Source organism: Sceloporus occidentalis, unplaced genomic scaffold (genome assembly GCF_023333645.1).
Source record: "Sceloporus occidentalis isolate IW3139 unplaced genomic scaffold, rSceOcc1.0.p SCAF_18, whole genome shotgun sequence".
Lineage (NCBI taxonomy): Eukaryota > Metazoa > Chordata > Lepidosauria > Squamata > Phrynosomatidae > Sceloporus > Sceloporus occidentalis.
The window spans coordinates 10,934,119-10,949,493 of record NW_028316998.1 but is presented as its reverse complement, the minus strand read 5'-3'; the positions used below and the strand labels follow the sequence as shown (position 1 = coordinate 10,949,493).

The window sequence follows — 15,375 nt, the reverse complement described above, 5'->3', positions numbered from 1 at the left end:
TTCTTTGAACATTTCCAGGTAATTGAGAGAAATTCTACTTTTGGTGTTATGCTAGGCTGTTTTAACGATGTTTACATAATACCACGCTATGCCCCAATTTATGAAGCTGTAGAAATGTAGGCTTTCTCTTGGCAACAGATAGAGAGGGCACTGAATTTGAATAGTTGAAAAGTTGTATGCATCAGGCCTTTGGTATTAATGGGTTTTAAACCAATGACAATCAGCTTCAGCTAAGAATTGAGTCTAGCAGATTGCATCCTGGTGCTGGTCTTGCCCTTTTCATCCAAACACTTGTGTTCAGTCCAACTCAAATATAAAACTTGTGAAAAGTTACTGCATTCTAGTGATTGACAAAAAAGGACTGCATAGCCTGATCAAAGAGTGGGATGAAGACCAAAACTATGAGTTAATTAACTAATCCATTAGCCTGGAGGAATGTTGAACATTATTCTCATTGATGGTTATCTGCCAACCCAGGAGGTCTTCTCCTTCAAGAAAGGTTAAGCTGCCCCTGTATAATGCATAGCAGAATCAGGGAGATGTCCTCAAGAAAGATCCACCTTCACTTTGTTATGCAGGGCCATCTTGGCCTTTCTCTACGGTGAAGATTACTTAGGTTGGCCCCATTTTATAATTAGTGAAGCTGGTTAGTTAAAGCCTCTGGTTTTTCGACTACACATCTATATTACTCAAACATACTTATGTTTTTTTTATACATTCTATAATAAATAATAAATTATCGTTTCAGCTAAAAGATGAAGGATGTTCTTGGCCTCTTTGGTAAAAAAGTTGGTGTGTAATCGATTAGAAGTCTCCATTGCAAGAAGGCTTTAAAAAATAATAATAATAATAATAATAATAATATGGAAACTAAGGAATAAGCTACCTCTTGTAATAATATTGGCAAGAACAGGCCAGGTGAATCCAGTCTTTAGGTTTGTTCTCAGTTATGTTCTACAAACCAACACAATATATGCGTTTTGCAGACAATGGTAAATAATCAACAGGCTTTCTTACCTGGTTCATCTGGTATTCTCTGTCCACTTTCAGTATGAGAATTGTCACCTTTTGGCATTGTTATATTCATTATATAAAATGTATGATTTGTGCTTTTTGTTTACCGATCAGAGTAATTGTTTTGGAAAGATTTGAGTTAAATGTTATCTCAGGGAAGCAGAGATTAATGCAAAATTAATTTAACAGTTTTCTGTCCTCAAGCACTGTGCAGGCGTCACTCACAATAAACATTGCCTAGCATATCATTTTTTTTTAAATAAAATAAGTTGTCATACACACTAAATATTGACGGGATTCATTGAAGCTTACAAGGCTCTGGGCTTTCCCTGATAATATCAGCACCTATGAAAATGGGGCATAATCCAGTGGCTTCCTCTAACCAAGAGTTAGTAGCATTTCATACTTTGTGGGATATCCATAATGTATGCTTATCATAAGCAGAATTGAAATTTGTTAATTCTGCTTATGATCTTTTCTATGATAACCTCTTTTAGATATGGTATTGTATTTAATTTTCAGCAATTGAGAACTGTGTTTTGCCATTGTATTTTAGAATAATGCCCCACTCTGTTATAAAAATACAATATTGTTAATGTCATTTTAAAACCGAACACCATTTCATTAAAAGTGCCCTATTATAATGTGACTGACTAGCCTCCAGTTTTTAACTAACGTGTCATATGCTGCTGAAAGGGGCTACAAATTTGGCAGCCATTTTGGAAAATGTATAATTTGTATATTTTCTGTCAATGTGCATGGCTGCGTCTACCAAATAAACATCACTTGAAATAATCTGCTTGTGGCCCTATTATTAAATAACTTTTGATAACTGGAAAATAGAATGAAGTTCACCAAGTTCTTACTGGGCAAAGAATAGTGATGTTACATATTTTGTATTGATAAACGTAATGTTTTATTCAGGTAACTTCTGTACAGAACTATGTGCTAGATCAATTCTTATGCTATGGAGATAAAGACACACTAGTCACCTCATGTTTTCCTTATTTCCTAGTGTCTAAAGGAACACATTTTCAGAAACAAATGTTTTAATAAAAATGTATGATTTGTTAAAATGTAATTTTTTATAGTTGAATGTCAGGCAATTCTTCTGCTTTAATTTAGCCGTTATTGTAAAATTCTTTCCGATATAAACACCAATAAGCATCCTTAGCAGTAGAGGCATTCAGGTTTTCAACGGATGTGACTGCAAGACTAAGGAAAACTTTTACCTGGAAGAATTTCTAAAAACTGCACTATTGCAATCTATGCTGAGATTCTTTACAATATAGTTTCTACATTTTGGGCCCCCTTTTTAACACTACACTCCTAAAATCACTCCCAAGGCTTGTACATGAATGTCAAAATAATATTGATCTTCTTTCCCCTTAGCTTGTGTTTCTAGTAACCTCATTGCTGGTTCCTTCTGTCATAGTTACATGCCTGTTGATCATATTGATTGTGGGTTTGTTTATTTTGCATATCTTTTTTGCAAGATAAAAAAATGCATATTAAAGTACTTTCTAAGTACTATAATATGGTTTCTACAGCCTGTAAAGAAAACCCTGCCCTGTCAATGGAAGTGCTTGTGTGTATCCATCGACCTCTAACTCGAACCAATGCTGGATCTGGCTGTCGGTTTAGGAGCTTAGTGGCATGGAAAGAGGCAAATGCATAAGGAGGATTCTGCAGAGTTGCAAGAGGGACCCAAAAAATTAAACCTGAGCTATTAAATACATTAAAGTAGCGCTGGGTACAATGTGCTATGGAAACCACCATTATGTTAATGCCCTGGTTATGCAGATCAGACATCTCTCTTATAACTGAACAGCAACACAGATGACAATACAGAACAATATTTATAATGTTACTTTCAACACACGAATGCAACACAATTAGGTAAAGTGCATGTTAATTGGTTTTAAAATGATTTCAAATATTTTAGGGGGGCTGTATGAACAATGTAATCAAGCACCATCGTGAACAATGGAAACGTGTTATGTCTTGAGAAAAAAAATAGTGTGATTAGAAATTCCTGTAAAATGATGCTGATATGAAGTATAAGCTTTTAGTTAGGAGGAGTAAAAAAAGATGGGTCAGTTTGGCTCTCTGCCATAATGTAGCTCAGTTATGTAACACAAGTAATCTTTCTTCTTTGTAAGTTTGCAACACTTTGTAAAGGTGTTGAGGTTTATAATGTTTGCATTATTAGCCTGGAATATTTAGTTTGATGCATGAATGCTTTTGGAGAAACTTAACTTTGAAACTTCAGTGTCCTTGTGGCACTTTAATAGAATATACTTGGAGAATGTGTGACCAACTTGTTTCTGGTCTTGGCTGGAACTCACAAAAGGTGCCTCTCGCCAAACTTTATTACGGCATGAGGAGATGTGATTGGGAGGAACAGATACAGCCACAAATAGGATACTCGCATACATTGAGGATTGTGAAACCGTCAAAGCTATTCACTGACTTTATTTTATGAGAAGGGCCGTTCAGTATTCCTTATCTGTTTAGCTCAAATGTGCGTCATTACTGTTTTAGGAATGACAATTGTTTCCTATGATTCAAGAGTCTTATCTGTGGCTCCCATAATATATATATATATATATATTTATTTGTAAATTACATGTGCATAAAGTGACTGCACATTAAATGATTAAAAATGTGTGTAACCCCTAATTATTAATGAATTCTTCTGAAGCTTCTCTTATTTATGTGATTAATCTATTTGAGACTAATCTTATTTGATTCCAAGTTTAATTAATTAGGTTTTACTAAACACACATTACTTTCTAAAACCATCTCATTACCGAGGTCATCCTTGTTGATATGATATGCACGATTCAGCCTCTTCAAGCATCAGGAGGAAGCGCAAACAAGTTGTGTGTGTATCATATGCAACATATATTGGCAATTAGCTAAAAGGTCTCTTTATCCTCCTCGGCGTTGGCCATTCCCATTGCGATTTGATCTGTTTGTGACTAGTTAATCTTGAGTTCCAATGCAGTATGCCCATTGTGAAATTCACTATGTTGGGGCGTGGAAACTTTGCGCAGGAGGACTTAAAGTAATTATACGTTAAATTAAAATCATTAAGTATATGTCTCTGGGGAGAAACCAACTTCCAATAAAGCATAGTAAGTGTGAAATGTGTCAAGCAATTCCCTTATTTGTTATAACGGCAAGCTTATCTGACGTTTACATACATCTTTCATATACTTTGTATTTTAATTTGTGGGACTATGGTTTCAAATAAAATAAAAATTTAGTTTTAAATAACGATTTAGCCTCAAGGATTGCTGACTTTGTTGGTGGACATGAGGCATTCCACGTATAGCATCTGAGCAACCAGCTTCCAGCCGCCACGAATATTCCTTCAATAGATTTATGAAATAAAATGGATTATTATGTATCAGGAGGAAGTGGAGTGAGGACAGAGTTGAACTTGAGACTGTCTAGGAATTAATTGTGCACATTTTTGCCCCACATGGGCAAAGTAAAAATAATATTTGTATCTCCCAAATGTAATGAAAACCAAAACATCTTGCCGGTGAAAGCTTTAATCTCCTATTTGGATTTAGTAGTATGTTGGTTAAAATAATGTGCATCATATACTATATTATAAAGTATTTCACTAAAAAGGACCTCTAACTATGCAATCAAATGTAATGTTCATAATAAGTCAATCATACCACAAGCATGTTTAACTCATAATACAAATTGTATATTTCAACACTCTATTGAGAAGCAATACATTGTCTGCATAATTATATTTGCTCAAAATAATACTAAATATACCATGATGTTAAAATCACTCCATTAATAGTTATCAAAGCGAGGAGAGGAAGTTCTGCAAGCCTCCGTGCTTTGGTGTTTCTTTTGTTTCTTGGTTTAGGAGCATTTTTAATCTGGAGAATTTAAATTTACCCTTCTTGGCCGATTTTAACACAGTGGCTGGCGATGACTGTGCAGATGCGCAGGACCTACAAAGTAAAGAAAAAAATGTTAACCTAATCTAGCCACTAATAAAACATCATTGAAAAGGTTTAATATGTAAGAGTATGATTTTAATTTCCAACCTAAACGTAGGCACAAATCTTCCTTATACTGTACGTATAGCTGTTAAAACTCTATGATGGCTACTGCATGAGGAACTAAAGCAACTCTGGATTTATTAGGGTTTTTAGAGATTTTTTGCTTGTGCCAAAATAGCGAGGACATAAACAGGGCATTAGCAATTAAATGGCTTAAAAGTGTTGTTTGATTTTTTTTTTAGCGGATTGCAAAGGACAACAATATTTCTGTAACCAAAAAATCTAAATCAGATCAAAACATCAAAATCAGAGATTAAACATGCAGTATTAATGCATTAATGGTATATATTTGTGAAAAACAGGATACTATTTAAATGTAGAAACTCACTACCAAATAATTATTTTAATACATTCTGAAAACCAACTAAATTTTAACGTGGCTTCATACGACAGCATTTATATACGTTTGGTAAATCACTCCCCATTATTTAGTAGAATGGACCCATTGTCAGTCTTATTTCTAAACAGGAAAATGGATACAGCTGTACCCAAGAGAAGACAGAGTCTGTAGTGGAAGCGGATACCTTTTATTGGATCAAGAAAGGAAAATATGTAAAGTTACATAAGCATTCAGAACCTCAAAAGGTCTCTTCTTAAATATAAGAATTGCATTTTAAGACTCCTCACTCCTTCCCGTTTAATTTGAAAAAGAAACCTCTGAGGTCCTGAAGGTTTACGTGACGAATATTACATTTTCCAGATTCCATAGTACTAAAAAGGTAACCTTTGATCAAAGCAGCCACTTTTAAAGCTTAGGACTAGCTGCAAAAAAAAGAAGATACATTTATTTTAAGACTGGGTAATTGATTACAAATAACCAGTATATTTTACATGAAAAATACGGAAAGCACATCAAAGATCAACCCATCCAAGATATCCCCAACGGCACTGCTCTAGATGAAGATGAAAACCTCCACCTCAACAAACCAAGGTGAGGTTTATTTCTTTATTTTTTTAATCTTACCTGGGTGTTATTACAGGACTTCTGCCTTTAGAGCTGAGTTTCTCTTCACTGTAGGACAGGTTAACTTTCCTAACAGAACCGGGAGTTCTCAGATCTGGAGTTGCACAACCACGCTTAATCCTGGGCGTGCCAGGGCTGTTAGCAAGAGAATTTCGGGTCTCTCCGGGAAACTTTGAAATCATTTTGCATGTATTGCACGTAACTACCTGAGGGATAAAAAAATAAATGATCAAATTTATCAAAAAAGCCAAATTCTGCCATACATCATGTCTACAGCTGATACATCTGAATAATGCGGAACATAAAGACATTTTAAGGCCTGTCATAAGTTAAAGTTAATGCGCACATCGAGCTTAGGTTAGAAGAAGTGCTTCTATTTGAATATTCTGGTATGTGTCAGTAAATGCAGCAAAACAAAGAACCAGTAGCTCATCCTGATTTTAGAATTTCCAAGATAGATATTTAAAATCTCATTAAAAATCTTTTTTTTCTCTCTACAACTTGAATGGATGTTTAAAATAATTTCAGAGAAAGGAAACATTAGAAGTCTAAAATGCAATGTCTAACACAAAGAAATATCCAGCTTTTTAAAACCAAGGTAAAAAAAACAAACAAACAAAAAAAAACTAATTCATTAAACAAATTGCTTCTAAAACAAATGAGAAAAGTGGTAAAGTAAAAGAATTAGAAATCCCTCCTACCGATGTGAAAGTAGCCATGAGGCATGAAGAGTGATGCAGTATACAGATCGGTCTAATAAACAGACACGTAAAGCCAGTGTTTTATATAATGTTGGTGAGGCGACAGACTGGTTTGTCAATATAAGGGAAGCGCAATTCTCATCCATTCACAGTGCTGTGCGATCAATGCCCACACACTGGTTTCATAATAGATTGAACGGAGTCAATTCACATTCGCTCAGCAATGCATAAGTACAGCGAGGGTGCAAAATCGTACAAAATAACCACGATGCCTTACCGTTCTGAGAAAAAACAAAACAGTTTGTCATGGGAAATGCTAGCAAATCAAGACAAGTGTTTTCCCACAAACTTAGCTGCTGGTAGAGTAACAAAACCCAAACTTTGAAGAAGCAGGCCCAGACTGGCCATTGGGCATCCCTGAAAATACACGGTAGGCCTGTGCCAAATGGCACCATTCGCGTAATTGTATTAACCTAGCTCTACTGGTGCCCACCTGGCAGACTCCATTGCTTAGTGTGTGGAGTGTAGTCTTCAGCTCCACGCTGCAAAAGTGTAAGTATAGCATGCTATTTATGTTATTTATTAGAAACTGGACTTAAAAGTGTCATAACTGATTTTAATGTCCAGTCTGGCCCTAAATTAAAAAGTTAAATAACTTTCTTTATTCTTTATATAGTATGCGTGGTCAGCGTAAATATCTCTTGAAAGAGAAGCTTACTTGGGTTGGAACTACATGCACAGGAAACTCAGTAATACTCAATTTTAACTATTAAATGTTGCTGTTCTTTTACCCCACCAACCAAATAAAAGGACCAAAGGGCAGCCAGATGTAGATCTTCAGTAACCATGTTCATAGTCATAGTCATAGTGGAGCAATACTTCCTAGTTAAGGGCAACAAGTTCCTTGAAAAACCTAAAGAAGCAGGGTCTTCCTACTGGTTAATGATGGTTAATCCTGGCACAGCACTGCTTGCTGTGAATGCAGATGGAGACATTTGTCCATATTTATAAATTTGGGTACGTGTCAAATGAGGAACAATCAGCAGAAATATCCCATTGTTTTCAAACCAAAAATGATCAACAGAAACATGGCGCATTCAGTAATATGTGAAAACGTTAATGAGAGTTCCATCAGATGTGTGGGACCTGCAAACCAGGATGTGCCTTTTCAGCCAAATTATGAAGAATATTATTTTTATACAGTTTTTGAAGAGCTTTCTCTGGTCAAAAGTCAGAACACTTACGCAAGTGAAAGAAATGCTTTTCCCTAATGTATCATCACTACACAAAGTAAAGGTCATGTCAGCTGCGAGCGTCATACACGTTGGTAATGAGAGGATTTTGTATAACCAAAGCTTCCCTCCGGACACAGACACCCTTGAACACTGTGTTTGAAATACGCAGGGGGTCCTATTGATCCCATTGATTCTTGTCACTTTAATGAAAACTGATCTAGTGTGCAAAACCTAGTGATATAATCTGTCGTATTTGTGTTTTAAGTAAAACATGCTATGGTTAATGCTCCACTTATATTATTTCCACCTAAAGTGCTCGTTCTAATTTAACCCCTTTAGAAACAAATGCTAAGTACACAAATGATTAGCACAAGTGCACCAAGCCGGTTTAAAATCGTTCATGTTTTCCTTGAGATTTCCATTTTATTATTAAGATAATAAATAAAAATGTATTTACTTTGGAAGAACAATTTTATACATGTTGATTTTGTGGCTTTCTTTGTGTACAAAACTAATGTTAACCAATGTTTTAAATACACCAATATATTTAGTTAAGAAAAAATAAAGTTGGGTATTTAACGAGCAGCAGGGGACACTGAGCGACGAATAATTTCATGAATTGAAATAACATGGAACATTAACTATATGCACCATACGTACGTCATCATTTAATTGGACCATAACCCTTACCACGATACTCTTTGCGAGTTTGTATTTTCGGAGAAGTTTTGTTTGCTTCAGATCGAGTCTATAGTTCTTTGATTCTTTCCGCAAAATCCTTTCAATGTCTGGAGTTATTTTCATTTTCGGCCTGAGGCGCACTTTGCGGTTGTCAGGCGTTAACATTTGGAAACAGAACGCGCATATTGATCCAGTAGTTTTTTTCACTTCTGCAAAAAAAAAATATAAAAAAGGGTTTAAATTACAGAAGTGCTGAAAAGAATAGTATAGCTGTATAAAAATGCAAATAACACTTGGTTGCAGAACCCCGGGCCGTGATAATAGAATTGAATATATTAGGGGCAGCATTGGGAAGAAGGGTGAAGGCTGGAGGTTAGTTGAAAGTGAGTTCCAGAGGTATGGGGCAGCACTAGTGTTTGCAAGAGCTAATTTCCATCACTTACAGACATTTGGGCTTGGAGCACCATAATCAATCCCCTTCAAGGTATGTGAAACGTAGTGCTTTGTCAACTGCGGTTTAAAGATTGGTGGTAACAGCTTTTACATTTTAAATGGAAAGAAATAGTTTTCACACACATGGCATTATCTGTGGTAGAAGTGGTGAGGGAATATAAGCATAAGATCATATGGATATTGCCATCTTGAATCTTGGACAAGGACTGATGATTGTCTGTGTCTCTACATCAGAAAAAATGGGCAAATTCTTGTTTCATAAAGCAAATGCTGCTGCTTCACCCAAACCAGTGTCTGTGTGAAATAGGAGGCATTCCGATATATATGTAACATGATTACAATAGACACAGAATTTAAGAGAAGAACCATGCAGTCTGCCCATTTTTTATGCAGTATAATTTTGTTTGATCTATGATCGCTTTATAAATTGCCATGCGACTGTCTCCCTCTAGTGGTTCCATTTCCCCATAGCAAGGGAAAAGCTATTAGACAATTAATATGCAAATTATTTATTGTTAACAGATACTCCTGGGATAAAAATAAAACAAACAAAACATGTATCGCAACGACTTTAGAAAGTGTTGTTTCGGGGGCATTGTAAAATGTGAATTTAGCTTTATTTTGCTTGCCTGACAAAGCAACGCTTTGACGTATGGCTCAAAAACACCACATATGGAGCAAAACACGAATAGTATATGATTCACAAACATACATATATCCACGCAACCATCATAATGCAAAATGGATGCAGAGAGTGTTAAGGGGGAACTGGGGTTGCCCTATAAACAGGGTTAAGCCCTGCTTCCCTAGGTCAGTTTGTTCTTACTCCGGGCAGAGGCAGGGACAAGCCATCCAGCCCCCCTCAATCCTCGCTCACGAAAAACCGGCTGGCTTTAGCCCCGCCACTTCAAGTCGCTACGCACAGGAGAGGGAGAGCTCCAGGTAACCTACTGTGGGAACTTCCCAAGTATGCTAATAAAACAACCGTGTTTTCTATAATTGCATGGGCATTTGCCCGGACAGCCTTGTGCCACTTACTTGTTGAACTCCAGATAGACCTGAAAAAAAAAAATACAAGGGATGTTAACAACACATGGCTTAATCGACAACATACTTATGCACATCACCTAGTGTACCTGAATATGTGTATGTATTCGGTTTAAAAATGGAAATTGCATTTTAAATTGTATAATATAATTAAATTTGACACTGTTTGAAACACTTTTTATATGCACCATGGCTATGAAGACATTACCAAATATTTAACCTTTTCACGTTGATGGGCATAATATTACATCACCAAATTCTAGCAATTGACACCGGATGACGTACCGTTACATCCCAACGCTTTAAGCATTGCCAGGACTAAATCCCTGCCAGCGCACAAGAGATCAGACTGTCAGTCGGCAAAATGTATAGCCCCAGCGAACGCTGTCACATTCAGGAGATTTAAACTTCCATTTGGGTATTCCAAAGGCGTCCTAGCAGGTTTCCCCGCTGCTGCAGGGGATGAATCATCACAGCAGCTTGCAGCATTCTCAAAAAAAGAGAGAAACTGAAGTTTTCCCCTTTTACAAAAAGGAAATCCCCCTAGTGATGCCATTATGACATCACAAGGGTTTCCCTTGTTTCAAAAGATATTTCTGGGGTCTAAAAACACCCCATATGAGATCTCTATGGGAACTCTATGGGTTTGACCTGGAGATCTCCAGGTGAAGCATCGCTTCTCTGGTGCTACACCCTAATCCTCCGGGTTGCGGGGTCTTGACATGCCCTGTGGGGTGTTTCCCGCTGACATCAGCAGGACATCACTGGGCAGTCCTGGCCGCATCCCGCAAGGGAAGGCTCCGGGTAGCCGGAATGAAGAAGTTCCCAGGTATGCTAGTTATGGGGAACTGCGCTTGATCTAGATTTAAATACTTTTGTTTTTTATTTCTCATTTGCACTAGCTGTGTACAATGTATAGGAGGTAAAATTGTTATTTTTTCCATACAAAATCATGCCTCATATAAATAAATATGATTCTTCTCCCAAAGCCAAGAAACAAAAAATATATAGTTTGTTAGGGCAAAAAAAAATGGCCTTTGCTATCAAGGGGTTAACTCATGTTACAGTATAATTGAAACATCTCCTAGAGGACTAATGTTTCTAAACATACTGGGTAAATAAAAAGGGGTAATTTTTTCATAATAAATATAATGTATTTCTTATAAAATATGTAATGGCAAAAATTGAATTGATATTAATGAAACACAATTTTTCACTATCCACTGTCTATGTCCATCACATGCTTTATTAAAACACAATTCCGAAAAAAAGAAGATTGTGTGAAAAACGCACACAATAAAGGTGAATAAAACTGCAGAGGCAACGAAACAGTTAACTACGGGACCTTCTGAACCACTGCTGCACGTGCTATAAACAACCATGCTATACGTCATTTCCCCGCCAAAAGCTAACATTAGAATCGTTCTCTCAGGGAAACGCCGATGCATGACGGGATTAGCAAACGAAAACTTTATTGTCCACAGGGGGGAAAAACAACCCGGTTCGATGACAAAGAGCGAAATCATACCGAAACGGAACAGCATTATCTATACTTACAGATAGTGACGGGACAGCCCAGGGCAAGAGTCCTTTAGAGCGATTGCAGCTTTCTGTAGAAACCCCGTATCCATTGTCACGGCGGTTCTGCGCGCAACCGGAAAAGGATATTAACTGTTATCACGTGACCTGATTCTAACCATTCGCTGGTAGCTTAGTGAGGTCACTTGATATGTCGCACATTTCTAATCTGTATTGCGAGGTTGACTATCGTTCCGCTCCTGCTGTTCGTTAAATGGGCGTTATCCATATACCAGACTTCCATGTCCAAGGACGTTATGCATAAAGAGGGATTATCGAGAAAAAGTCTCGTTACCATAGTGACTGTATTGGGGCAATCATCGGGAATATTCCACTGGCTGCTAAACTGATAATACTACATTTTAAATTTGCACTGCAGTATATTTGTATACATAATTATCTTATGTCTGCATTAACCGTTTCTTCCCCAGGACATATACATTCCACAGGTTACAGGGTGACATACCTACTGGGTCAGGTGGATGTAGAGGGGTGTATTCTTCAGAAACTCTCGATGCATTTAGATGGGGGAGAAAATGATAATTTAAAGGGAAATGCTCAGCGTTTGTGCATATAATAGCGGGAGTGACCCCAACGCGGTTATCGTATGGCCAAGAAGCTGATTAACTAGGCAGAAGTAAAAGTTGTTTGTAACAGACGCACTTCAGTGTTTTGCGCAGGTCACGTTGAATCGAGTCGAGTTGAAAAAGGACCATTTTTTTTATTTCCAAAATCAGATTAGCCTCTTCTTTACTGAGGGTGTTTTGTGCCCAAAAACCTGAGACTTTTTCAGAATTTTTCTTAACCATCATTCTCCAAACTAGTTCAGATGACCAAAATGCCATGAAATGTATTAATTTCAGTGTCTTGGAAAAAAAATCAACATGTATTTTTTTTTTTTGAAGTTACGAGTCAAAAGGAAACATGCCCAAACTTTAAATTTGAAAACTTAATTTTCTGAAGCCTGTGTCTCATTTGGGACTGTTTAGGAGCCCACATCTAAAAAAAAACAACCAACAAAAGTATGTATTTTTGGATAATCAGATAAAAAAATAATGTAATTTAATGAACAAACAATGTTAAAAACAAACAGCAGAATAAAAGAACTGAGAAAAAGGCATTTCTTGTTTTTATTTCCCAACCTGCTCCCCCCCAGATATGCCTTATACCCAGCGCTGTATCTGCTGCGAGGCAGACAAGGCAACAGCCTTGGGCAGCACATTTCAGGGGGATGGCAAAAAACGCCGACCCCAAACGCCTATTGAACGCCCCCTGCAAGTGTTCCGGCCAATGGCGAGGGTCCACGCCATTTCTTGTGGGCGGAGCCGCAGGATCCGATTGAAACTAACTGTGTTTTAGTGATGGGAAGTTCGGATCAGTAAAGTGAATTGGTTCATTGAAATGAATCGATTCTTCGGTTCACTCAATGTCACTCACAGCAGTTACTACTTCCCAGTGCATCCCTGCGGTCACACTGATGATTGGCCCCTTTCCTTATAGCGTCCACACTGCTCAGCAACTCATCTAACAGTAAGTATAACATTTATATTTGGGCTGCTGAAAGTTCGGAGAGGTGGGGGTTAATTATGGTTAGTGGGATGTTTAGGGTTAAGTTAGGGGCAGTTATGGTTAATGGGGTCTTTAGGGTTAATTTAGGGGCAGTTATGGTTGATGGGGTCTTTAGTGTTAAGGGGCAGTTATGTTTAATGGGGTCTTTAGGGTTAATTTAGGGGCAGTTATGGTTAACGGGGTCAGCCAATTTTAGATTAGAGGGTGCCCAAGTTTAGTCTTGCCTAGGGCAGCACAAAACCAAAATACACCACTGCTTATACCCCCCCGTATGCCTTATACCCCCAGATATGCCACTCCACCCTCCCCAGATATGCCTTATATCCCCCGATATGCCACTGTGACCCCTGATATGCCTTATACCCCCTGATATGCCTTATACCCCCAGATTTGCCACTCTGCCCACCCCAGATTTGCCACTCTGCCCACCCCAGATTTGCCACTCTGCCCACCCCAGATTTGCCACTCTGCCCACCCCAGATATGCCACTCTGCCCCCCAGGTATGCTACTCTGTCCTGTCTTATACCCCCCTATATGCCACTGTGACCTGATATGCCTTATACCCTAGATATGCCACTCTGCCCCCCTGATATGCCACTGTGCCCTTGATATGCCGTATACCCTCGTGAAATGACTTATACCCCCAGATATGTCACTCTGCCCCCCCCCCCCAAGTGCTCCAGACTCCTTGGTGACCAGAAGGTCATGTGACGCTGGTGCTCTATCATAGAAGCCCCAGTGGAAGTGCCGGCAGTAGCGGAGGTTATTTGCACGCATCGTACAGACGCCCACCGGCTGCCAGAGAGGAGGATACTGGTCTCCTGCAGCGCTGCGATGGATCCTCCTCTCTGCCAGCTGGTGGACGTCTGTGCGATGCGTGCAGACAACCTCTGCTGCTGCTGCTGGCCGGTACTTCCGCCGGGGGTTCTATGGTGGAGCACCGGAAGGTCATGTCACACTGGTGCTCCATCATAGAAGCCCCGGCAGAAGTGAAGGGTAGTAGCAGAGGTTGTCTGCACGCATCACACAGACGTTCGCTGGCTGCCAAAGAGGAGGATCCAGGTCTCCTGCAGCTCTGTGGGGGATCTGGTTCTTAGTGTTATTATCCGACCTCTATTTGAGGTCGGATTATAAGACAAGGGGTATTTTACTGAACATTTGCTCTGAAAAAAAGGCTCTTCTTATATTCGATAAAATTGATTCAATTAATGAAATTTGTTGGCAACGATTTTCATTATAGATTATTATCAATTTTATCGATTAGTTGTTTCAGCCCTAATTGTATTGATTCTTTTTTTTTCAGGTGGTAGGGGGTGGTTGGCTGTGCCATACTGTCTGTTCCCCTGCATGTGTCATTGTACTATGCGCACATAACACTTTTGTCTCTATCACAAAGGCATTTCACTAATCTCCTTTTTATTTTACTATGACATAATAATAAAAGCAATATGTTAATGGTACAAGCTAGGTTTTAATAACTAGAAAAGTTTTAGTTGTAAATATGAATTCACACGTAAACTATTTTTTCATATTTAATAAAAACTATGATTGAGAAAAATGCATTTCCCGTTTTTATTTCCTTTTATTTGCCAACCTGCCCCCCATTTATGCACATCTGACACCAGGCTTGCCACTCTGCCCCCAGAAATGCCTTATACCCCCTGATATGCCTTATGTCCCCTATATGCCACTCTGTCCCCTGATATGCCTTATACCCCCCTGATATGCCTTATACCCCCTATATGCCACTCTGTCCCCCCAGACTTGCCTCCTGTGCTTCAGACTAATTGGTGTCTAGTGAAGGCAGCCATTGGACGTCTGTGCAATGCATGTAGACAACCTCTGCTGCTGCCCAGCACTTCCGCTGGTGGAGCACCCGAAGGTCATGTCACATTGGCGCTCCGGTAGAAGTGGCGGGCAGCAGCGGAGGTTGTCTGCGCGCATAGTCTTAAATCTGACCTCTATTTGTGGTCGGATTATAAAACGAGGGGTATTTTTCAGAGCATTTGCTCTGAAAAATGCCTTATCTTATATT

The 15,375-nt window shown here is 38.5% G+C and overlaps 1 protein-coding gene across 1 annotated transcript; it reads right to left on the bottom strand.

The window, feature by feature from the left end:
• Positions 1-4,846: 4,846 nt before the first annotated feature.
• LOC149302657 (ribonuclease MRP subunit p24-like) lies at positions 4,847-11,823 on the bottom strand. The gene is made up of 5 exons (XM_089482297.1): positions 11,750-11,823; positions 10,097-10,203; positions 8,702-8,901; positions 6,076-6,281; positions 4,847-5,000 (listed from the first exon to the last, which is right to left on the bottom strand). Exons 1-5 carry the CDS (start codon positions 11,821-11,823, stop codon positions 4,847-4,849), a joined length of 741 nt encoding a protein of 246 aa, XP_089338423.1.
• Positions 11,824-15,375: the final 3,552 nt, after the last annotated feature.